Source organism: Oncorhynchus masou, chromosome 18 (assembly GCF_036934945.1).
Source record: "Oncorhynchus masou masou isolate Uvic2021 chromosome 18, UVic_Omas_1.1, whole genome shotgun sequence".
Classification (NCBI taxonomy): Eukaryota; Metazoa; Chordata; class Actinopteri; order Salmoniformes; family Salmonidae; genus Oncorhynchus; species Oncorhynchus masou.
This window is the reverse complement of record NC_088229.1, coordinates 25,804,596-25,829,202: the sequence shown is the minus strand read 5'-3', so window position 1 is coordinate 25,829,202 and position 24,607 is coordinate 25,804,596. Positions and strand designations below refer to the sequence as shown.

Here is a 24,607-nt window from a genome sequence, read left to right as displayed (position 1 = left end):
ACAAAATAGTTTGTTGAAGCACCTTTGGCAGCGATTACAGCCTTGAGTCTTCTTGGGTATGACGCTACAAGCTTGGCACAACTGTTTTTGGGGAATTTCTCCCATTCTTCTCTGCAGAACCTCTTAGGCGCTGTCAGGTTGGATGGGAATTGTCGCGGCACAACTATTTTCAGGTCTCTCCAGAGATGTTTGATCCGGCTTAAATCTGGGCACTGGCTGAGCAACTCAAGGATATTCAGAGACTTGTCCTGAAGCCACCTGCATCGTCTTGGCTGTGTGTTTAGGGTCGTTGTCCTGTTGGAAAGTGAAGCTTCACCCCAGTCTGAGGTTCTGAGCACTCTGGAGCAGAATTTCATCAAAGATCTTGCTATACTTTGCTCTGTTAATCTTTCCCTTGATCCTGACTAGTCTCCCAGTCCGTGCCGCTGAAAAACATCCCCATAGCATGATGCTGCCACAACAACGCTTCACCGTAGCGATGGTGCCAGGTTTCCTCCAGACGTGACACTTGGCATTCAGGCCAAAGAGTTCAATCTTGGTTTCATCAGACCAGAGAATCTTGTTTCTCATGATCTGACAGTCCTTTAGGTGCCTTTTGGCAAACTCCAAGCGGGCTGTCATGTGCCTTTACCTGAGGAGTGGCTTCCGTCTAGTCAATCTACCATAAAGGCATGATTAGTTGAATGCTGCAGAGATGGTTGTCCTTCTGGAAGGTTCTCCCATCTCCACAGAGGAATTCTGGAGCTCTGTCAGAGTGGCCATAAGGTTCTTGTCACCTCCATGACCAAGGACCTTCTCCCCTGATTGCTTAGTGCGGCCAGCTTCAGGAAGAGTCTTGGTGGTTCCAAACTTCTTCCATTTAAGAATGATGGAGGCTGTGTTCCTGGGGACCTTCAATGCAGCAAACATTTTAGGTACCCCTCCCCAGATCTGTGTTTTGACACAATCCTGTCTTGGAGCTCTACGGATAATTCCTTCAACGTCATGGCTTGGTTTTTGCTCTGACATGCATTGTTAACTGTGGGACCTTATATAGACAGGTGTGTGCCTTTCCAAATCATGTCCAATCAATTGAATTTACCACAGGTGGACTCCAATCAAGTTGTACAAACATCTCAAAGATGATCAATGCAAACAGGATTCACCTGAGCTCAATTTCGAATCTCATAGCAAAGGGTCTGAATAATTATGTAAATAAGGTATTTCCATCTTTTATTTTTAATACATTTGCAAATATTCATAAAAACTTGTTTTCACTTAGTCATTATGGGGTAGTGGTTAGCGCGCTGGGCCAGTAACCGAAAAGTTGCTGGATCGAATCTCCAAGCTGACAAGGTAAAAATCTGTCATTCTAACCCCTGAACAAGGCAGTTAACCCACTTTTCCCCGATAGGCTGTCATTGTAAATAAGAATTTGTTCTTAACTGACTTGCCTAGTTAAATAAAGGTTAAATAAAATAAAGACTGAGGAGGAAAAAAATGTATTTAATCCATTTTAGAACAAGTCTGTAACGTAACAAAATATGGAAAAGGGGAAGGGGTCTGAATACTTTCCAAATGCACTGTGTGTGCTAGCTTGACAGTACTAGAGGTTGGGAAGACCATACAGTATGTGAGACGGGGGGCTTTCTCTGGTCCTAACAAGGGGCAGGTGAGGTGAAGCTGAATAAATTAATGTGGGCTGAGAAAGCGAAAGAAACAAGAGTGAGAAATGAGAAAGACAGAGACTGAAAGAAGAGAGGGAGATAAAGAAAAAAGAGTGAGAAATGAGACAGACAGAGACTGAAAGAAGAGAGGGAGATACAGAAACAGTAAGAAATGAGAAAGACAGAGACTGAAAGAAGAGGGAGATAAAGAAACAGAGAACCAACACACCCTCTCTGTCACCTCTGTCACAACGCCGAGCAGAACATTTTGAATAATCCATAGCGACAAAACAGAGTGCAAAAATGAGTGCTTATAATTCCCATTATAGTAGTGCTACTGTAGTGCACAGCACAGCAAATTACAGTACAGAAAAACAAAAGGCAGACTTTCATGAACGGCAGGGGAGACACTTTACATCAGTGTCTGGGTGAAGAGGTTAACATCGTGATTGTGATGGAGGCAGGTGACATGACGCTAGCCCTTTCAGTGAGTTGGCTAGCAGAGATGTGAACAACCCCCCTCTCCTGTTAGGAGGGAGGGCAGTTTTATAACTTAACCCCCACATCATCAATTCCGTAAAGAGACTCTCCCTGGCCATGGAGAGAGAGTGTTTCACAGTAGAACAAAAGGAACTCCTGCCAAATTCTACTACATTCCAGAATTTGAGAATTGAGCAATATCCATATTTTGGAGAATGTGTAAACGGTCGGTGGAGAAGCCAGCTACGACCCGGTCCATTTTGTTTCATGTTTGTGACCTTATGAAAGACGATAAAGCCACACTACCATAACTCTGTTTATACAGGTTCCTCATTTATGAGGCTTGCATCTAATTATTGTATAATATGAATGAGTAAAGATGAAACTACTTGTGAAATGATGTAATGTGATGTTTACCTTTTAAAATGAGAGAATTTGCCTTCATTGTAAAGTTTAACTGTCAGGAGCCAAGCCCCAAGTGAATAGGCATTGGTTGTAAATTATGAACCAACCCCCGTTTCTAAATTTCTATAAAAGCTCACATGACCCAATGTCACCTAAATTCCAAATATGGGAGGACTTTAAAAAGGGCTAATTCTAATTTCAACCATACAGGCCAGGAAACATGACAGCTTGCACTACACATGAAATAGTATGAACTCTGAACTATTGATCACCCAAGAAGAAGTGAGTCCTAGATTACAACCTAACAGACTGAAGCTGGAAAGGTAGCAAATCAAGTACGAGAACACTGACCGACGTGGACGAATCTCCAGAGTGAGATGAACCTCTCGGACCACGCATACCTCGGTGTAAGCTGAGGTGGTACAGGTTTGAGTACCAAAACTAGAAAACTATACTACGTGGAGCATTGGCTACACGGCTGGAAACGGTTAAACGCTGAGACTATCGATCCCTACAGAATAAGAGCAAAACTTAGTTTCTAGCTGCAGACTAGTAATTAGTATCTATGTAAACCTGGGATGTGAATACCGCCGAAACAACTACTCTAAGAACCATGGACGCCTGACGTATCCATACAACAGACAGTATCAGGAGCCGCCACCATGAGTAGCCAGAGACTCTCTGATGAACTGACTGACGATTCCAACAGAGAAGACAACTACATAATGGCGTAAATATATTGATTGCAATTATTCCCGAATGAGCGAGCGTTCATGTGCAAAGGATTAGCATTTCAATGAATATATTATCCAGTGTGTAGTGATCCATTTTGTCTTTCCCGCTCTCTCAGTTCACACCCCCTTCCCTTTGTCCACCAAGCCGTCATATCGCTTTAGCCCACAAGGGGATATTCCCTATCATTGTTAGTAACCAATATCTACTGTTTGCTTGTTCATGCATTTCTGTGATTATTTAGTTAGTTAGTAAATAAATGATTAAGCCAATTGGTGTATGGATGATTCATAGTTTAGGCTGGGTTCGTGCAGATAACCAACAATTTACGATGTTTGGAATGAGACTAACGTGAGGTAAAGAATAATTCATTAATTAAAGACAAATTGATCAGATATTAAAATATCTGAAGAGTTATATTTGGAAAATTCTAACTTTGTAATCTGAAGATTTTCCGTGGTGCCACGACTTCCTAGTTAATTAAATTTACATGATTAGTTGAATCACGTCATAATAATTACAGAGAATTGATTTGATAAAATAACAGTCTTCACTTTTAATGATGCCAAAGACACGACACAGGTTATGAACCAAATGAAGAGGCCGGGTTTTAAGTTGGAAGACCTTAGTGACTTTTTTACACCAAACAGGCAGTGATGCGCACAACGTCTTTTATTGTGATGGAGAAAACAAATCGATCCACTTTTACCTCTCTGTTTTCGTCTGTGGAAGAAAAACATGATTGTGACTTGCTCTAGAATACCATTATAACAGAAATGTTCCAGTATACCCTTTCCTTGAACAATACTTAGGCCCTGAAACCAAACTACCATTAAAAAACACACATTACATAAACCTTTGCAATTGTTGGACTAAATTGGAAACAAATTTCCCCCGATGCGCCGTGCTATTCACTAGTCAAGTGTGCCGTTATTGCATGTTGTGTTGTCTGAAAACAATGTGCCGAATAGCAAGGTGATGCCAGAGAGATAATGGTCATGGATCTGATTGGCTGCTTCTCCGAGCCTGGATCAATTCATGTCTGAAAGGAGGGAAAGGCTTTTTATGACGATGCCTCAGACAATAAGAACATTAAACCAGTGAATCCACTGTGAAAGAAAGAACGAGGAAGAAACATAAAAGAGAGATATACCGGGAGGTCAAACACAAACAAAAAAACACAATTACAGCTCCTGCCCCTTATACTACTACTACTACAACAACATCTCTCTCTCTGTCTCTGTCTCTCTGAGATTCTGATGACTCTAGAGAGAGAGAGAGAGAGAGAGAGAGAGAGAGAGAGAGAGAGAGACAGAGAGAGAGAGAGAGGAGAGAGAGATAGAGGCCAAAGTTTCCAACCTCCGACTGCCGTGTTTGACTTCACACACCAGTGTGCTCGCGCGCTGGGGTTTCACATTGAAATAATTGGAATGATTCTCCACTGCAGGCCTGGTTGACTATGCCTCTACTGTGTGTGTTGCTGTGTGTTCTGGGCTGCAGTCAGATAGATAACTAGTGATTAGGGCCAGTCCCTCCACAGCCTGGCTCCTGCCTCTTTAATGAGGCTCTGCTGAGGGCCACAGAGAGCAGAGAGGGGGCTCTTCAGTCTAACGCACTGGACTGGCTCTCTCTCACAGGGCGATGGTCTGGCTGTCACCACTGTCACCCTCTTCACTGGACACTGACTGAATCACAAGAGGTCATAGAGCTGTGACAGCCTCTTCACCCTACACATGGATGGAACACTAACCTATGTAATTGCCAAAGAAGACTGAAATAAAACTAAGTGAAGAAAGTAAAGTGCCACTAGACAGGGAAACTTTGTTGTACAACTTGTCGTACTGTTGTCCTACTTATGCTCTTGAAGTTTTACATCTGGCAAAAGTTTAACTGGTGTGAATTTAGACATACAGTATGTTATAAGTTGCAGATGTATGTGAAGAGTATGGAAGGCTTTGGCTGTAGAATTGTAGTTACTTATCTGGAATCAGCTATAGAAGTGTAGCTACTGGTCTGGTCCATATTCAGATGTGTGTGGAGCAGTGATTACTGCAGTGTGACAGTCTGGTTGGACAGAAGCCTGAGGTCTGTATAGGCCCTGTGCAGCCAGGAACACATTGCTCTTCATTAAGACTGAGTGATGAGGGACCTGGACTGGCATCCCTCTCCGTGTCCCTCTGCTGTCCATCTCTCTTCACCTCCTTAAATAGCACTCCTCTCTCTCACTCCCAGCTCCTCCGTCTCCGGCTTTAAGAGACCTAGTCCATGTACTTATTCTCTTTCCCACTCTGTTTCTTACCGCTCACCTTTATTTCTTATCTGTTGTTTTTGTTCCTATATTTCTCCTCATCTCTCTGTTGACAGGGTGTTAACAGTGTAATATCCGTCCTGCAGCATAAGTTCAATCTAAAACACAGATCAATAGGTTTTTCTCACTTGAACTTAAAAACATCAGCTCCCTCAGATCTGCTGTAGAACCATACTTACGTCATCCTGAGGAAATAGGGAGTTCATTTGCCTTGATTTGATCTGTTCACACATTATTAAAACCTCAGACACAGTATACACTCCCATTAATCATGTTAATAACAGCCCTCGATCACTGGGGCCCAAGGCTACAAAGCAGATAGGTTGACCTGCCGGCCTGCTGTTGTGGTTGATCTGCCGACCTGCTATTGTGGTTGACCTGCCGGCCTGCTGTTGTTGTCTCTCAACTTCCATAGACCAGGAAGGGTCCAACAGCTTGGCTAGTTAACCAAGCTGCTGGGGATATTCTGCCCTTGCCAACGGATCGAACATAACGCACTCAGTAAATCTACAAAGTGTGTCCTGATGGACAGTGGAGCTGACGGCTGATGGCGAGGAGCAGGTTTGGATGCGTGCGTGTGCGCACTGGAGAGAGAGAAAGTGTGTTTGTGAGGCTGACAGGATTGGAGTAGGTCTGGCAGAGGAGCTTGTGTGTCTCAGAGACCTATGACAGGCAGGGGCGAAGACGGTGACCCCAGGGTCTGAAATGAAAATAAACTTGCCGCATCGACAACAGCGCAGGGCAGCCAATCAGAGAGCTGAGGCTGCAGAATTGTCAACATCAGGAGCTCAGGTAGGTTAAGACATGAGGTGGCAGCTTCCGTACAGCACAGGGACAGGTCAGAACTGAGCAGCACACCGTTAGAAAAAGGCAGACAGAATCTCAGCAACAAATACAGACTGTCCTATAGGCCAGGGGTTCCCAAACATTTTGCTTTGTGAACCACCAATGAAAACATACCCAAACCAAAATAATAAGTAAATAATTGATTTATAAAAACTTCTGATTGAAAACATTTAACTGATGATAGATTTTCCTGTGACCGATTTTAAGAAATGTAATGTATAATAATGAAATTACTAAATGACATTCAGCAACCCAGTTTGAGACACACTGTAAACAGAATAACTGCAGTTGTATAAAACATAAAAGGTGGTGAATATCACTCCATCTGGAAAAAGACAAATATACAGCTGAAGTCAGAAGTTTACATACACTTAGGTTGGAGTCATTAAAACTCGTTTTTCAACCACTCCACAAATTTCTTGTTAACAAACTATAGTTTTGGTAAGTCGATTAGAACATCTACTTTGTGCATGACAAGTCATTTTTCCAACAATTGTTTACAGACAGATTATTTTACTTATAATTCACTGTATCACAATTCCAGTGGGTCAGAAGTTTACATATATTAAGTTGACTATGCCTTTAAAGAGATTGGAAAATTCCAGAAAATTATGTCATGGCTTTAGAAGCTTCTGATTGGCTAATTGACATCATTTGAGTCAATTGGATGTGTACTTGTGGATGTATTTCAAGGCCTACCTTCAAAATCAGTGCCTCTTTGCTTGACATCATGGGAAAATCAAAAGAAATCAGCCAAGACCTCAGAAAAATAATTGTAGACCTCCACAAGTCTGGTTCATCCTTGGGAGCAATTTCCAAACGCCTGAAGGTACCACGTTCATCTGTACAAACAGTAGCACGCAAGTATAAACACCATGGGACCACACAGCCGTCATATCGCTCAGGAAGTGCAAATCGATCCCAGGACAACAGCAGAGGACCTTGTGAAGATGCTGGAGGAAACAGGTACAAAAGTATCTATATCCACAGTAAAACGAGTCCTATATCGACATAACCTGAAAGGCCACTCAGCAAGGAAGAAGCCACTACTCCAAACGCACCATAAAAAAGCTAGACTACGGTTTGCAACTGCACATGGGGACAAAGATTGTACTTGAACTGTTTGGCCATAATGACCATCGTTATGTTTGGAGGAAAAAGGGGGAGGCTTGCAAGCAAAGAACACCACCTGCTTTGCTGCAGGAGGGCCTGGTGCACTTCACAAAATAGATGGCATCATGAGGAGGATGGACAATTATATGGATATATTGAAGCAACATCTCAGGACATCAGTCAGGAAGTTAAAGCTTGGTCTTCCAATAGGACAATGAGCCCAAGCATACTTCCAAAGTTGTGGCAAAATGGCTTAAGGATAACAAAGTCAAGGTATTGGAGTGGCCATCACAAAGCCCTGACCTCAATCCTATAGAACATTTGTGGGCAGAAGTGAAAAAGCGTGTGCAAGCAAGGAGGCCTACAGACCTGACTCAGTTACATCAGCTCTGTCAGGAGGAATGGGCCAACATTCACCCAACTTATTGTGGGAAGCTTGCAGAAGGCTACCCGAAACATTTGACCCAAGTTAAATAATTCAAAAGGCAATGTTACCAAATACTAATTGAGTGTATGTAAACTTCTGACCCACTGGGAATGTGATGAAAGAAATAAACACTGAAATAAATCACTCTATTATTATTCTGACATGTCACATTCTTAAAATAAAGTGGTGATCCTAACTGACCTAAGACAGTGAATTTTTACTAGGATTAAATGTCGGGAATTGTGAAAAACAGAGTTTAAATGTATTTGGCTAAGGTGTATGTAAACTTCCGACTTCAGCTGTACCTAATACATTTGGGGTGGGCAATAGACACTGGAGCATGTACTCTAAAGGGAAAGTCTGCATAAAGCAGTCCAACACATTCAACATTCAACACAGGCTGGAGGTGTAAACTGCTGCAGGACAGGTGGAGGCCAGAGGGAGGGTTGAAGGTTCACTCACTCCTTCCCAAGGCTGACAGTGGGGCTTTGGGAATAATGCCCAGAATTTAACACAAAAGCCTCCATTGGAGGTCTATGCCAAGTCTGGGCTACAGAGAAGGGAGCGCACAGCGAGAAAACAGCATTAAAAGTTTCTGAGGTCTAAAACCGACCCGGTCGTACTGCAACATCAATCCGGCATCAGACACGCTACCCTAACCAGCGCATTCTCATCGCTCCCTGTCTCTTTCTCTCTCTCTTTCTCCCTCCAACCTTTTTCTTTTGTGCTAAATGCAGGAAAGCTCAAAACATCTATCACCATCAAAGTCAGGGCATCTCTCTCTCTCTCTCTGTAAATTACTTGAGAATCCAGCGGAGCGTGGAGACGGATCAGGCAATCTCAACTCATTATCCGAGACAGGGACAATGGTGGGCACCTCCTAGCCTCACGCGCTCCCCTCCCCAGACGCCACCGTACTGGCTCCGCTCTGGCCTCAGACATCCCCTCTCTAATAAGGCCTGCCTCTGTTCCTCCCCTCTAACCATCACCTTAACCCAAGCCCATCTTCACCAAACAGAGGGGGAGATACACAACACACACACACCTGAAGATGCCTTTTCTTGCTGAGCATTAATAAGGCAGTGTGTGAGGTCTGCAGTGGGTCTGGACGGTCAGCCTCCTCCTACACTAACTTCAATGAAATCATACAGTAACTAGACTACACCCATTTCAGACCGGCAAACAATATGTTTATATGACCCCCTTTCAAACAAACCCTTATTGACCACTTGTTTGCAGGTATACCCAGTTTATACAGATCAGTGGGTAACTGGCAAATTTGGGGGGGGGGGGGGGGGGTGTTGTTAAACCATGGGGGCTGTTTGCATTTCTATTTCGAGAGAACCAGTCCCACAGAAACGGTAGCTATATTTTGGTAACAGGCTCTGTAAAAATTCAGGAATCATGACTAGATCTTCAGGTGGGTTTTATATTCCCCCTACACCTTTCAGACGGCCAGAAAAGCTGGTATAAAAATGCAGGCATGGTAAATTAGAGGGATTTTGGTCTGTGTATGAAAGGGATACCAGCCTTTCACAGGAAAGTCTTCTGGTCCCTCACCATGTTTACATCAAACTGGCCTCAGACATGGATAGAAAACACTCCATGATGATGATGTTCACTGCTCTGCAAATTCAATATACTTTAAAATGACTAAAACCAAATCGAAACTCTTTTAGATAAAAGAGGCTGAATTCCCTCGCCCCTCCATTTGCGAGCGCCTCCGCCATATGCACAAGTGTCCCAAAGCTGAGGGAGTGAAAATGATGTAAGGTTTAGGGGCTTATTAGACCCTCTGATTGCCACTTGGACCGAGCCAGCTACTCCGCCGGCTTCACAGTGGTATCCCATAACCACCTTATTTTTTAGATTGCGGAATTTCACACAAAATAATGGAGAGGCATGCCTAATTATAAGCCACTTGTATTTGCTTGTGTCTGATTTCAAGGCTTGGCACATATGAAATACCTCCCAAATTAAATGTTAAACCGTTACTGGTTCTTCCCTAGGTTCCTGCCTGTTTTGTCAGCAACACGTGACAACGGAGGGCCCTCCAAGCGAGTTGGTAGGGACGAGGGGCTGGTTTGGGATTCACACAGTCTCTTCAAAAGGTATCCCCGACTTCAAATCTATATCTAGTTGGGCTAATGTAGAGAGAAAGTTCCTTGTTGGCTCAGATTGGTGCGATGGAATGGCACGCACATACACAGGGCTGGAGGAGAGGAGGTTCACAGAGCTGATTAGCACATGCTTTATGAGTACTTGCTATGCAAGGAGCTGGAGCGCCCTGGAGCTTTCCTCGGTGTAGAGCCAGAGGAGACCAGAACAGTGCAGTACGTGGCATGTATATATTATCAAGTGCACTTTCAACTCTTACAGTAGAATATCATGCTGCTAGTACACAAACTTCAAGGAACTATCTCTATATCTAGGGGTAGCACTCTTGTGAAGAGGAGGCTATAAAACTGAAAGGGAGCCAGATTTGACTTGGGGGCTAGAAACCTCTTTACTTTGACTACTGCATACACTCCTGTAGACAAGTTCCAGCATCCCCATAGCGATGGAACTTAAGCTTACGGGTGTTTTAACGATGCATCGTTCCTACAACGACCGAAGATGGAACATGCGGTTCCCAAAACACCACACAGAGGGAACGCTGAAATTCATTTCAATATGACATAAATATGTAGCCTATACTGTATTGATCTTTGCAGTCATCTCGGTTTTCATTTGAAGCCTCTTTTTATCCTAAGATTGTAAAAATTGCAAATGGGTAACTTTGTATTTGTAGTCGATTTCGCTCTGACGTCATCGGCAGTCACATCGAGACCGATAAACTTGATTCTGTGATTAGCAGAGATCTTCTGTGAACAGTATAAAGTGATGTAGAAGGGCAGAAAAGCATCTAACAACGCACTTAGCTGCTCTACGAGTGGCCTGAGGTAGTCGGTAAATAACAAGCGCTTTCAAGTGCGACTTTAGTAATGATGGCTTTTGGGAAACAGCTCTGAGATTTAATGATGCTCAGACGAAGGTTCTAATGATGAACTTTGCCTTAAGATGCTTTTGGGAAACAGCTCGGAGATTTAACGATGCTCAGACGAAGGTTCTAATGATGAAATTAGCCTTAAGATGCTTTTGGGAAACAGCTCTGAGATTTAACGATGCTCAGACGAAGGTTCTAATGATGAAATTAGCCTTAAGATGCTTTTGGGAAACAGCTCGGAGATTTAACGATGCTCAGACGAAGGTTCTAATGATGAAATTAGCCTTAAAATGCTTTTGGGAAACAGCTCTGAGATTTGACGATGCTCAGACGAAGGTTCTAATGATGAAATTAGCTTTAAGATGCTTTTGGGAAACAGCTCTGAGATTTGACGATGCTCAGACGAAGGTTCTAATGATGAATTTAGCCTTAAGATGCTTTTGGGAACCTGGGCTCCGGTTATTTGAAGCAGGGACAAAAATACAGTTTTATATTTACTGGATGTGGTTGGGAAAAAAAGATGAACCTGTGAATTGACTATAAAATATATTTAGCTATTTGTGTAGAAAGAGGTCATGAAAACCTCCAGGCATCTACTGAATGAAAGCCTATAGTGAACACTGACCTTCTTGGCTGCGTCAATGCACTGCATGTACGTTTTGGCCAGGTCAGAGCATTGCAATGTCTGCTCCCGGTTCTCCTTGTAGCAGTTGAGGATCTGGGACTGCAGGTTAATGCACACAGGCTCTGTGTTCCTTGCTCTGTGGACACACACAGGTCAGGGGTCAGCCCAAAGGTCATCAAAGAGAAACAGCTTAATGATTTTTATTAGAACACAGCAAGCAACATGTCCAACATTACTACAGTGTATGATCAGTGACATTGTATTTTTGTGAAAATCATTTCAGGTGATTGATGCAGTGACGAGCCGTCATTCAGGTTGAGCCCCACATGCTTTGAGCCTCAACTGTTTAAAACAAATTATGCAATAATAATAATAATACATTTAAAAAAATGCCTGTTTTGCAAGTAATTCTGGCATTAATTCGCGTCACATATCAGTTTAGAAAACAATGTAAAAAAAAAAGTCAAATGTCAAAATGTCATTGAGTTAATAAAGAAGCATACAAGCCTAGCTCAGTGCTTTCTGTGGTGGAGGGGCAGCCAGGGAAAACACAGCTCGTAGGCATGGTTCATCTTCTCTGGTCGTGCGGTGATTGGCACAGTTTGCGAGCAAACTGATGCGCTGTCCACAGGACATGTTGATGCCACTGAACCAAGGCAGAGAAACCTCAACACTGCACACGTGATGGAGGCATGCGACATAAATCGCTGCTCATGTGCAAGAAAGGTTTCGGAAAGAGACCACTTAATTGTGTCAAAGTTGGTAGACAGCAGTTTTTCCCCCAGTACTGTATAATGTTGTTGGGTCTGTAACCATGAGGAGGGATACTATATAATGTTGTTGGGTCTGTAACCATGAGGAGGGGATACTATATAATGTTGTTGGGTCTGTAACCATGAGGAGGGGATACTATATAATGTTGTTGGGTCTGTAACCATGAGGAGGGATACTATATAATGTTGTTGGGTCTGTAACCATGAGGAGGGGATACTATATAATGTTGTTGGGTCTGTAACCATGAGGAGGGGTTACTATATAATGTTGTTGGGTCTGTAACCATGAGGAGGGGATACTATATAATGTTGTTGGGTCTCTAACCATGAGGAGGGGATACTATATAATGTTGTTGGGTCTGTAACCATGAGGAGGGGTTACTATATAATGTTGTTGGGTCTGTAACCATGAGGAGGGGATACTATATAATGTTGTTGGGTCTGTAACCATGAGGAGGGGATACTATATAATGTTGTTGGGTCTGTAACCATGAGGAGGGGTTACTATATAATGTTGTTGGGTCTGTAACCATGAGGAGGGGATACTATATAATGTTGTTGGGTCTGTAACCATGAGGAGGGGATACTATATAATGTTGTTGGGTCTGTAACCATGAGGAGGGGATACTATATAATGTTGTTGGGTCTGTAACAACGAGGAGGGGTTACTATATAATGTTGTTGGGTCTGTAACCATGAGGAGGGGATACTATATAATGTTGTTGGGTCTGTAACAACGAGGAGGGGATACTATATAATGTTGTTGGGTCTGTAACCATGAGGAGGGGATACTATATAATGTTGTTGGGTCTGTAACCATGAGGAGGGGATACTATATAATGTTTTTGGGTCTGTAACCATGAGGAGGGGATACTATATAATGTTGTTGGGTCTGTAACCATGAGGAGGGGATACTATATAATGTTGTTGGGTCTGTAACCATGAGGAGGGGATACTATATAATGTTGTTGGGTCTGTAACCATGAGGAGGGGATACTATATAATGTTGTTGGGTCTGTAACCATGAGGAGGGGTTACTATATAATGTTGTTGGGTCTGTAACCATGAGGAGGGGATACTATATAATGTTGTTGGGTCTGTAACCATGAGGAGGGATACTATATAATGTTGTTGGGTCTGTAACCATGAGGAGGGGATACTATATAATGTTGTTGGGTCTGTAACCATGAGGAGGGATACTATATAATGTTGTTGGGTCTGTAACCATGAGGAGGGATACTATATAATGTTGTTGGGTCTGTAACCATGAGGAGGGATACTATATAATGTTGTTGGGTCTGTAACCATGAGGAGGGGATACTATATAATGTTGTTGGGTCTGTAACCATGAGGAGGGAATACTATATAATGTTGTTGGGTCTGTAACCATGAGGAGGGGATACTATATAATGTTGTTGGGTCTGTAACCATGAGGAGGGGATACTATATAATGTTGTTGGGTCTGTAACCATGAGGAGGGGATACTATATAATGTTGTTGGGTCTGTAACCATGTTTGCCAGTGACAGTTTCTTCTCATTCAAATATTCCTGTTCCACAAAAGGTTCGCTAATAGACCCATGTAATTCCAGTTGATATTGCAAGGGTTGTTTTGGTTGTGCAATCTGTGTGTTGGTATATTGTCTATAAAAGTGGATTCTAGTGATGGTCTTTTCCTTCCCTTTTAGACTACATAATAAAATACTAAAAATGGTCGGCTAACCGCTGAGTCCGCGTCTCTCGCTCTTCCATTCTGTGTGGTGGCTTAAAGAAGAGTAAAGTTACATTTACTGAACATAAATATAAGAATGTTGATGTATGGTTCAAAAGTCAAAAAGTAATGTCGACATTTGTTATTATTGAAGGAGAATGGGTTCTTATCGGGTTACACAAATCCACTAGGAGTCAGTAGAACCAATATTTATTGAAAGCTGCAATATGTACATAGAAATGGGAGTTATAGATCTGTCATTCTCATTGAAACCAAGTCTAAGAAGCGTTCTTTCTATTCTTAAGTTTTCATTTTTGTATTTTCTACTTTCAGGTTTAGTACATCATCTTCAAACCACTGAAAATATAATATTCTGGATTATGGAAAATATATTGCACAGCAGTTTATATGGTACAACGATTCTCTAAACTATACTTGCTAAAATTCAAATAGATCACCTAATTTTAGTTTATTTGACAAAACAAGCAACCAGGAAATGGCAGAGAGATTTCTGCATAGTGCATCTTTCAGCAAATCAGCCATATCGGTGGCTGAATGAAGTGTTTTCGCTGCCAGACAAGGCTCCGCTGATGGCCAGGTGTAGCGGTGGTAAGGATTCACTCCGTAGTGGTGAAAAGAAAGCTTTGCTGTTGGGACAGCTTTATTTAGGCCCTAACAGTTTGTGGGCACCATTTGTCAATGTTATAGTGCATTTCATCTATTGTTTACTGTTGTGTAGTAATGTCGCTGGCATGCATCTTTATTTTTATTTTACCTTTATTTTACTAGGCAAGTCAGTTAATAACAAATTCTTATTTTCAATGACGGCCTAGGAACAGTGGGTTAACTGCATGTTCAGGGGCATAACGACAGATTTGTACCTTGTCAGCTCGGGGGTTTGAACTTGCAACCTTTCGGTTACTAGTCCAACGCTCTAACCACTAGGCTACCCTGCCGCCCCAAAAAAGATATGTTGCTTGAATTTGCCCCACCAAGATTTACATGCTAAAATCTCCACTGGATTGATGTGAAGGACACTAAGAAAAGAAAATGTTCTAAGTTAATAAGAAAGCTAAATGGCAACCACTATTCTTGATTCATCGACATTAAAACTGTTTCCACATTGTACCTGAAAAGAAACCTCCCGTCTCACACAAACACACACTCAAAACATTTTTGTTTTCTTTTGTTCTGCTGTATTATTGACTATGTTTTGTTTGTTCCATGTATAACTCTGTGTTGTTGTATGTGTCGAACTGCTTTGCTTTATCTGGGCCAGGTTGCAGTTGCAAATGAGAACTTGTTCGCAACTAGCCTACCTGTTTAAATAAAGGTGAATAAATAATACAAATATTTCACATTACATAACAATACACACAAACATACACTCATATTTCACATTACATACCAATACACACACTCATATTTCACATTACATACCTATACACACAAACATATCACATTACATACCTATACACACAAACATATCACATTACATACCTATACACACAAACACACACTCATATTTCACATTACATACCAATACACACAAACATATTTCACATTACATACCTATACACACAAACATATCACATTACATACCTATACACACAAACACACACTCATATTTCACATTACATACCAATACACACAAACACACACTCATATTTCACATTACATACCAATACACACAAACATATTTCGCATTACATAACAATACACACAAACATACACTCATATTTCACATTACATACCAATACACACAAACATATTTCACATTACATAACAATACACACAAACATACACTCATATTTCACATTACATACCAATACACACAAACATATCACATTACATACCAATACACACAAACATATTTCACATTACATACCTATACACACAAACACACACTCATATTTCACATTACATACCAATACACACAAACATATTTCACATTACATAACAATACACACAAACACACACTCATATTTCACATTACATACCAATACACACAAACATATCACATTACATACCAATACACACAAACATATCACATTACATACCTATATACACAAACACACACTCATATTTCACATTACATACCTATAAAACACACTCATATTTCACATTACATACCAATACACACAAACATATCACATTACATAACAATACACACAAACATACACTCATATTTCACATTCCATACCTATACACACACTCATATTTCACATTACATACCAATACACACAAACACACACTCATATTTCACATTACATACCAATACACACACTCATATTTCACATTACATACCAATACACACAAACATATCACATTACATACCAATACACACAAACATATCACATTACATACCTATACACACAAACACACACTCATATTTCACATTACATACCAATACACACAAACACACACTCATATTTCACATTACATACCTATACACACACTCATATTTCACATTACATACCAATACACACAAACATATTTCACATTACATAACAATACACACAAACATACACTCATATTTCACATTACATAGCAATACACACAAACACACACATCTTTCACATTACATACCAATACACACAAACACACACTCATCTTTCACATTACATACCAATACACACAAACATATTTCACATTACATACCTATACACACAAACATACACTCATATTTCACATTACATACCAATACACACAAACATATTTCACATTACATACCTATACATACAAACATGCACTCATATTTCACATTACATACCAATACACACAAACATATTTCACATTACATACCTATACACACACTCATATTTCACATTACATACCAATACACACAAACATATTTCACATTACATACCTATACACACAAACATACACTCATATTTCACATTACATACCAATACACACAAACATATTTCACATTACATACCTATACACACACTCATATTTCACATTACATACCAATACACACACTCATATTTCACATTACATACCTATACACACAAACACACACTCATATTTCACATTACATACCAATACACACAAACATATTTCACATTACATACCAATACACACAAACACACACTCATATTTCACATTACATACCAATACACACAAACATATTTCACATTACATACCAATACACACAAACACACACTCATATTTCACATTACATACCAATACACACACTCATATTTCACATTACATACCTATACACACAAACACACACTCATATTTCACATGACATACCAATACACACAAACATATTTCACATTACATACCAATACACACAAACACACACTCATATTTCACATTACATACCAATACACACAAACACGCACTCATATTTCACATTACATACCAATACACACAAACATACACTCATATTTCACATTACATACCAATACACACAAACATATTTCACATTACATACCTATACACACAAACACACTCATATTTCACATTACATACCAATACACACAAACATATTTCACATTACATACCAATACACACACCAACATCCCCCAGTGTGTACAAATGTCTCCCTCTCCATCCTGCGGACACTTTAGTGGAATGAATAGGTGGGGAGAGACAGGTTCAACTGAATTACTGGCAGAGAGGATATTCACTAATAGAGCCGGTGACAAGCGCGGCATTGACTAATACAACGATGATAAATAACCTGATACTGTGGCGAGAGGAGGCAGGGACACACGGTCACCCTGGCAACCTTTCAGCAGTGATGTCATTGAGCCCCCAAGATTCCCATAGACACAGACACAGAGTAAACGGTTTATGTTTGTGTCTTCCGAAAGATGTTGACTTTAATATGGAGGGCTGCTTAGTACAGTACAACCTCTTTCTACCAACCATAACCAGCGTAAGGCTACAGATTACAAACGGTGCAGAAATGAATAAATCATTCCTAATTGAACGAATCAAAATGAGCTGATCAAATCAGGCTGAATTCAGAGATTGAATTAGCTTGTTGTAATATGATATGTGATATGTAACATAATTGGTCTCTGCATTCCGATTTCCCAGTGATGAAACTTTGTGGCAGATTCATTGCCAGGTTGCCATGCTTAATGAAATTTGATTGATTATGCAAAGTCATGTGCATTAAACCCTCCGATCCTCTCCCTCTCTCTCTGCAATGCACTCCAACAGCTACTCTCAGAGGACCGTTTGACACGGCGCTTAATTGAAACCCGAATTAAAACCTGGGCTCAGCTTTGATTCGGCGTGCAAGCCAACCCCGGCATTTCAATTAAAACACATCCAAGGCTCCCATCACATCACGCAGCATATTACCAAGCAGCAGAGCGATATGCTATCGCTTGCGTTTCCTTGTGAGTTGCTTGTCTTATCTGAACGGTTAAGAGGAGAGAAGAAAAATACGAAGGATGGGAAATAAATCTCCATCAAGAGCCCATCAAGGCGTGTTTAAGGGAGGATGAGTCCGTGTATCTGATCCCCGTTTTACCCAATGCTGAAGCTCTTCCTTCCTCTGTTTAATAACGACAGCGGCAGAGAAAAAGACTAAAGCAACGCTCTTCTTTGCGCTGGTAAGATAAGGAACTCTCCTTTAATTTAAAATAAACTGCCTTCATCAGGGAAGGAAGCTCCAGATAGCGCAGCAGGTTTATTAAAGGGGTCTGAAGCAGAAAATTGGTTTGCCGCAGCCAAAGCTGAACCGAATTGAACCAAATTGAAGGCGAGGTCTTAAATAAAAATATTAACTGAGCCGCTTAGGCCGCTTTGAGTGAAGCAGGCTGTGCATATGAGCAGTCATTTCGGAATTCTAAATCTGTAAGTAAATATAACAGAACACAGAGATTAGGCCTTAATTACTGCAGATTTCAATGATTTTTAATCTCCTCCAGAGAACGAGCAGCGGAGAAACAAAGGCTGACTTCTGAAAGTCTGCCGAGCTTAGAGGCAAAAGGAGAAATGAAAGACTAGAAATCAAATGGAAAGAGGAAAAACAACTACAAAAGGTTCCATTAGCAAGCTTGCAATATGTATATTCAAATCAATAGAAATGCTAAGCAGCACAAACAAACTCCAAAACGAGTTGCTGTGTTGAATGTGATTGGCTGAGGGCAGAGGTTGTGTGTGTGCTAGTTCTGTAACTCATAGCTGATCAGGTGCTATCAGAAAGAGTCAGAGGAGAGGCACCCATATCTCTACACTGCTGCTGCTGTTGTGGGCAACCAGCGCTCACTCAAATGTCAGAGAGAGTAGCTACTGCATCGCCTCGAGATAACTCTGATCTGCCATCCTCAGCCAAGCCACAGCAGATTACTGCAAGAGCCAGATAAATACATGAATCACACTGGCTATACACTGTAAAGTCCCCAAATTGTATCTGCAGGGGAATTCACTGACATGTTTTGGGGATGGAGGGGCTGAAATTAACTAGATTAGAGGTGCGTTTCTTTAACCCTGGCTGTTGCTCGGCAGACAGATGAGGGTCCCGGCTCTGACAGCTTTTACATTTCCTGAGCTGGTGAGGAGCGCAGCACAGCGCAGGCATCCTCGCCTCCACTCTCCTTTCCTCCCCCAGCCAATCTCACCTGCAGGGCTGCGGAGTGGCGGACTCTTCTCCCTCCTCTCCTCCACACGATGCTCCCCCACTTAAGCCTGTCAGCCCTGGAGTTGCCCGAGGCAGAGCACTGAGAGCTCAGTTCAAACACAGGCAGGGATCTGACACCGCTGACAATTACTACTGCAGAGCACAATCACCAGATGGTGCCTCAAAGTATTGGCAAAGTAGTATGGGTTGCACTTCGATCACTTGGTCGCGTCGCTACCATTGTTATCAGCGTTCCACAGACGCCGCCGCCACGTTGATGTCCAAAAGAAGAAGGGGGGCTAATGACTGACTGGGAGCTAATAACTGTTTTGCCCAGTGATGCAGTCTAGTCAGTAAACCTCGTGTCCGAATCGAGTCCAAAATCCCCTGTGCTGAAGTCCAAGTCCCAGTGCTCAAGTCTGAGTCACTGGGTCCATATTGACTCAACATAAAATGATTTAACCAGTCAGATATGGTGTAGCGGCAATCTCTTTTCATTTTCTTCTGTGCTACTAAATGTTTGCATATAGGCTACTGGTAAAGTTATCAGGGCCACGTTCATTTGAAAATGTTCTCGAACCTCCATGAATAGAGCTAACTATTCATGTAACAGAGCCAACATTATTCTTTATTCAACATGTGAGAGGCATGATTGTTCTACATAGTATATTTCTATCTGAACACTCCACTAAGTTGTTAGCTCTAGCTAGCTAATAAGGTAACATGACTGAACAAGATGTAGCCTAAAGAAATGGTTAACGGTTCGGTCTGCCTAGTAGCCTAGTTTTAGAATGGCTCGCAATATTTTTTATGAATGTAAAATGCAGCCCGCTAATGCACGTTAGAAAGAAAAAAAAACACAGCACCCGTATTATGGCTCATTATGAACGGCAGCCCCATGGCTAGTCAAGCAGTTTTCTTTGAGGAAAAGAGGGAGACTTGGCTACGGAACCTGGATATGAAATGCAGTGGGAAAAGTGGGAGGGTTGAGCGAGACTAAACATTTCAAAGACAGCCTACTTCTCTATATCCTAATCAAGGGAGAGAAAAACAGTGACTGTTGTTTTACTATTAAACCCAATGCTGCTATTGGAAAGCAGCTTGTGTTTCTTAACCAGGAAAGGGTAGTTAACTAGAAGGCTGGTGGTGATCAGTCAGCTAAGGTGAAGTAAGAGAGCCGCCTGCACGATGTGTATAATCGGAGGCGGAGCCTGTCTGCCCACACTCATCGCTTGCTCACCCGCAGCTCACCAGCTGATGTAGGCTGTGTTTGCTGGGTGTGGCACGTCCTTCCCACTGCTGAACAGATCATCTGTGCTAATAATATTAATTGTGCGTATCACTGAAAAGCTCTCAATCTCTCCAAAAACACTTGTCCAGTTAATTTAGTCTCATTTTAGTCAACTGAAATGAAAAAATATTTTAGTTAAAGTTGTCGTTTTTTCTGGGTGTATTTAATTAGTTATAGTCTTGTCAATTGCCACTGCAAAAATAGTTGTCACTATTTTGTTGATGAAACACACACGTACGCACAGAGGGAGTTGCTGTTCAGGAATTGTCAGGCTGTCTTATTCAGGGCTGTCTCATGGATCACAAGGCAGACAGGATCTTTCCTAACATTTCAGCCACAATTACAGTAGAAAGTAGTGCATGTCAAAATGGGAATCCTTATGACCTCTACAAAGTGGTCATCTTTTATGCATGACAATCTCAATTACAGCATAGTTGCTGTTAGCACCAGACAGCCGTATCATGACTGATCATGAACAAAAGCTGTGGTTCTGTATCATGGTAGAGATAGTAATACAGCAGCAAAGGGAAGGAGAGCAGGCCTAGGGCTGGTCCAGTTCTGTGCTCAGCCACTGAGGAGTGCCAGCTTGAAACTCCCTGGACAGCCAGTGTCTTCTATAATGAGGGCTTTTTCTCTGCGAGGCCATAACACCAGGAGCAAGAACAACAAGAGCAATGTCTGGCTGGAGCTAGCTAATTGGCCAGTTGTTAGCTGTAGCTAGCACGCTGTGTCTGACAGTACAGCCCCCTGACCAGTCTGATATCCTCTCCCTCTTCACCCTCTCTACTGGAGTTAGGCTACGGTAATGTCAATTTGTTACTACAGGGCATTCTGCTAATATCAATAGCATAGAACAGCTCGTTTCTGCGTCGTCTTTTGTCTTCAATGAGGGGAGCTTCTCGGTAGCAATGTGTTCTGTTCACCTCAGACAGGTCTGCAGTGCCTTGGCATGTTGCCAAGATGATTAATGGTGCAGCCACCTCGACTGTTCCATCAAAGATACACTCCTTTGTCTGGGAGGCTCAAAAGGTGTGCGTTACAGACGATGAAGAAGAAGTGTCACAATACAGCATTAACAGCAATGCTTCAAACCCGCTACAAACTGCTGTGTGCCTGGACCACTACTTCACTTGTAAACCTTTGCCGGGGCCACAATGCAGCACATTAGCTCTCTTCAATTGAAGATATCTGATAGGCAGAGCATCGGTCAAAGAGGTAGAGTGTCTGATGTAAGAGAGAAAACAGCTAGAAGACTACGGACACTAGAGATTGACTTAAAGCAGTTGAATCCCATCTTTACTTGGCCCTGTGCTCTGCTCTGTGTGCTAGAACGGGAGTTTAAGTCGGGGAGCAGCGAGGGACAGAGACAGAGTGGTTAGAAAGCAGCATTGTCATGTTCCAGGAGAGTAAGGGGAGCTGCAGCCCAGATGAGGCAGCAGCGTGCACACGGGGACGACAAGCAGGGACAGGACGCTCCTGGCAAAAACCCTCTACAAGTCTAGGGATTAAAAACGGAATTAAAACATCACACAGTGAGTGCCATGTCGTGGAGGAGGCAGGCAGGTAGAAGCTAGGCAAACTGAGACTGTCTGCTTAAGCTCTGGTAGTAGAACTCAGGAAAAGTGTAACTTCTGCAAACCCAGCCCAGGCCTTCCACCCTATTTTAACACCCTAACCTTAGACCCAGTCTGGCTGTATAACCCCCTGACCACATCCTGGCTTCTATTCCACTGTAACCCTTCCCCCAGGCCAACCACAACCCACGGCCCTTGATTTTCTTACCCCAGTGTGCTCACTCAATCTTCTAACCTTCACCTGTTAGGCCAAAATGGCAACAGAAGGCACTGGAGGCAGAGAAGAAACATCAATCTCACATCACACACATCTCGCTCTGATCGTATGGCCATCTGATAGGAGCGCGTGTAGCCATTTCTCCTGCCTGGGAGGAAGTCTCTTCAGACAGCAACACGCTAACGTGAGCTTAGCAGCTGAAATCTCTGATTAGAGGCCTGCATTAGTTAGCTCCTTGTTGCTATGCTAGAACAGGCAGGGAGTACTGCAGTCCCTAACCAGCTGCCACCATCCTGACACACACTGCTTCATTTACACATGATGCAGAAGAGAGAAGAGCTGCCTTTCCCCAAGTCTATAGGGGATTTGAACACATTTATCTCAGATTGTACTACTACTCTGCTCCACTTCAAACTTTTGGTTATGGTAATTAACTGGGTTACTGATTCTACAGTATAACTACAGCATGACAATGAATTGACTGATGTGATACCCGTATAGGACTTTTGTCCCAAACTGCAGTCTGATTCATATCATAGTTCTGAATAAAAATGATGATTAGTTCTGTGCTCCCATATCTAGAGGGTCTCACCGCCAAAGTAGCACAGGATTCTGGTATTATTTGATCCTACTGGGTTCTATATGAACACGTCTGGAAGGATGGACCAAAATACAGTGTATTATAAAATAGGTTTAAGCTCGTTACAATGGGATTGAAACACCAGATCTTCAACACTCACCATAACAAACTGAATGGAGCTTAACACTTCTTTAACATCAGGGCTTTCCAATAAAGCACATGGATTTACTAGGAACATCTATAGTGATTAGGGTGTCCCTGTACTGTGCAGAAGTGAGGTCAGTCTTTGGAAAACATGCATTAGTAAATGCATTAGCTAAGAAGGCAAGTCAACTGGTAGGCTATGTGATAAGGCTAATAGTGAAAGCTCACAATTTGACAGGAAATAGAAATAAATGCCTTCCTATTGTGAAATAAAGTTAGAACTGCAGTGTCATTTGTCAGCAGTTTCCCCATCTCTCATTATAATTATTTAGCTGAAAAACACAATTCTTAAATGCTGATCAAACTGTTGCCAAATTAAGCTTATTCGATTCACAGGACTTTGCACAGGGGAGTGTTTGGGAAAGAAACGATTGCTATCTGGGCAGGTGATTTGCTCATGTATAAAGTACGGTTGAGGTTAATTGAATTGAATTTACACTGACATTTACTTTGGCGATAATGAGTAGGCAAAGTGCGTAAGTGTGATGGTCCAACAGTTGTATGGCACTACAAACAATCTGCATTCATTTCACCAGCGTCCGATCTGCTCAGGGGGAATGTTAGTCTGCAGCCCAGGCCCAGGTGAATACATTCTGTCATAGATACTGTATCTGTCATTCTCCACTTCTCCCAGCCATACCTACCGGTTACTGTTACCGTGTCTTCTCTATGATAATAAGGAGAAAACATTCACGGCACCTTGCTATCCCTGGGCTGTTTCCGTCTGAGAAAGACATTTCATTTTCTTGTGAATTAGAGGGAGAAACGCACCTCATCACGTGCATTGTTGGAGTCTAAGGGAGCCAACCCATCTCCATGGAAACCAAAAGCACAGCACTAGTTGGCTCCGGAAACGATTTTATACGAGCTCTTCTACCATTCTGACAACATCAATTACTGTGAATTGTAGTGGGAGACAAAACAGAGGAGCAACTACTATACAATCAGTGTATAATTTACAGCAAAGCAGAGATGAAAAAGCGCTCTACAGAGTACATGGATCCATCATAGATCTTGTAGAATGCTTTCAAGTGTTATAGCTTGTGAATGACTGTCTGTGGTGTTGAGTTGGGGCCCATCTAAATAGGAACTGCAGTTCC

At 42.0% G+C, this 24,607-nt stretch overlaps 1 protein-coding gene across 2 annotated transcripts in view; it reads right to left on the bottom strand.

Annotated features, from left to right (window-relative positions):
• chchd6a (coiled-coil-helix-coiled-coil-helix domain containing 6a) overlaps positions 1–24,607 on the bottom strand; it is a 72,213-nt gene that overhangs the window by 5,014 nt on the left and 42,592 nt on the right. For both annotated transcript variants that reach the window (XM_064922738.1, XM_064922739.1), the window contains one exon: positions 11,569–11,704. In XM_064922738.1, coding sequence (XP_064778810.1) covers positions 11,569–11,704 — 136 coding nt within the window. The remainder of the gene's footprint in view (positions 1–11,568; positions 11,705–24,607) is intronic.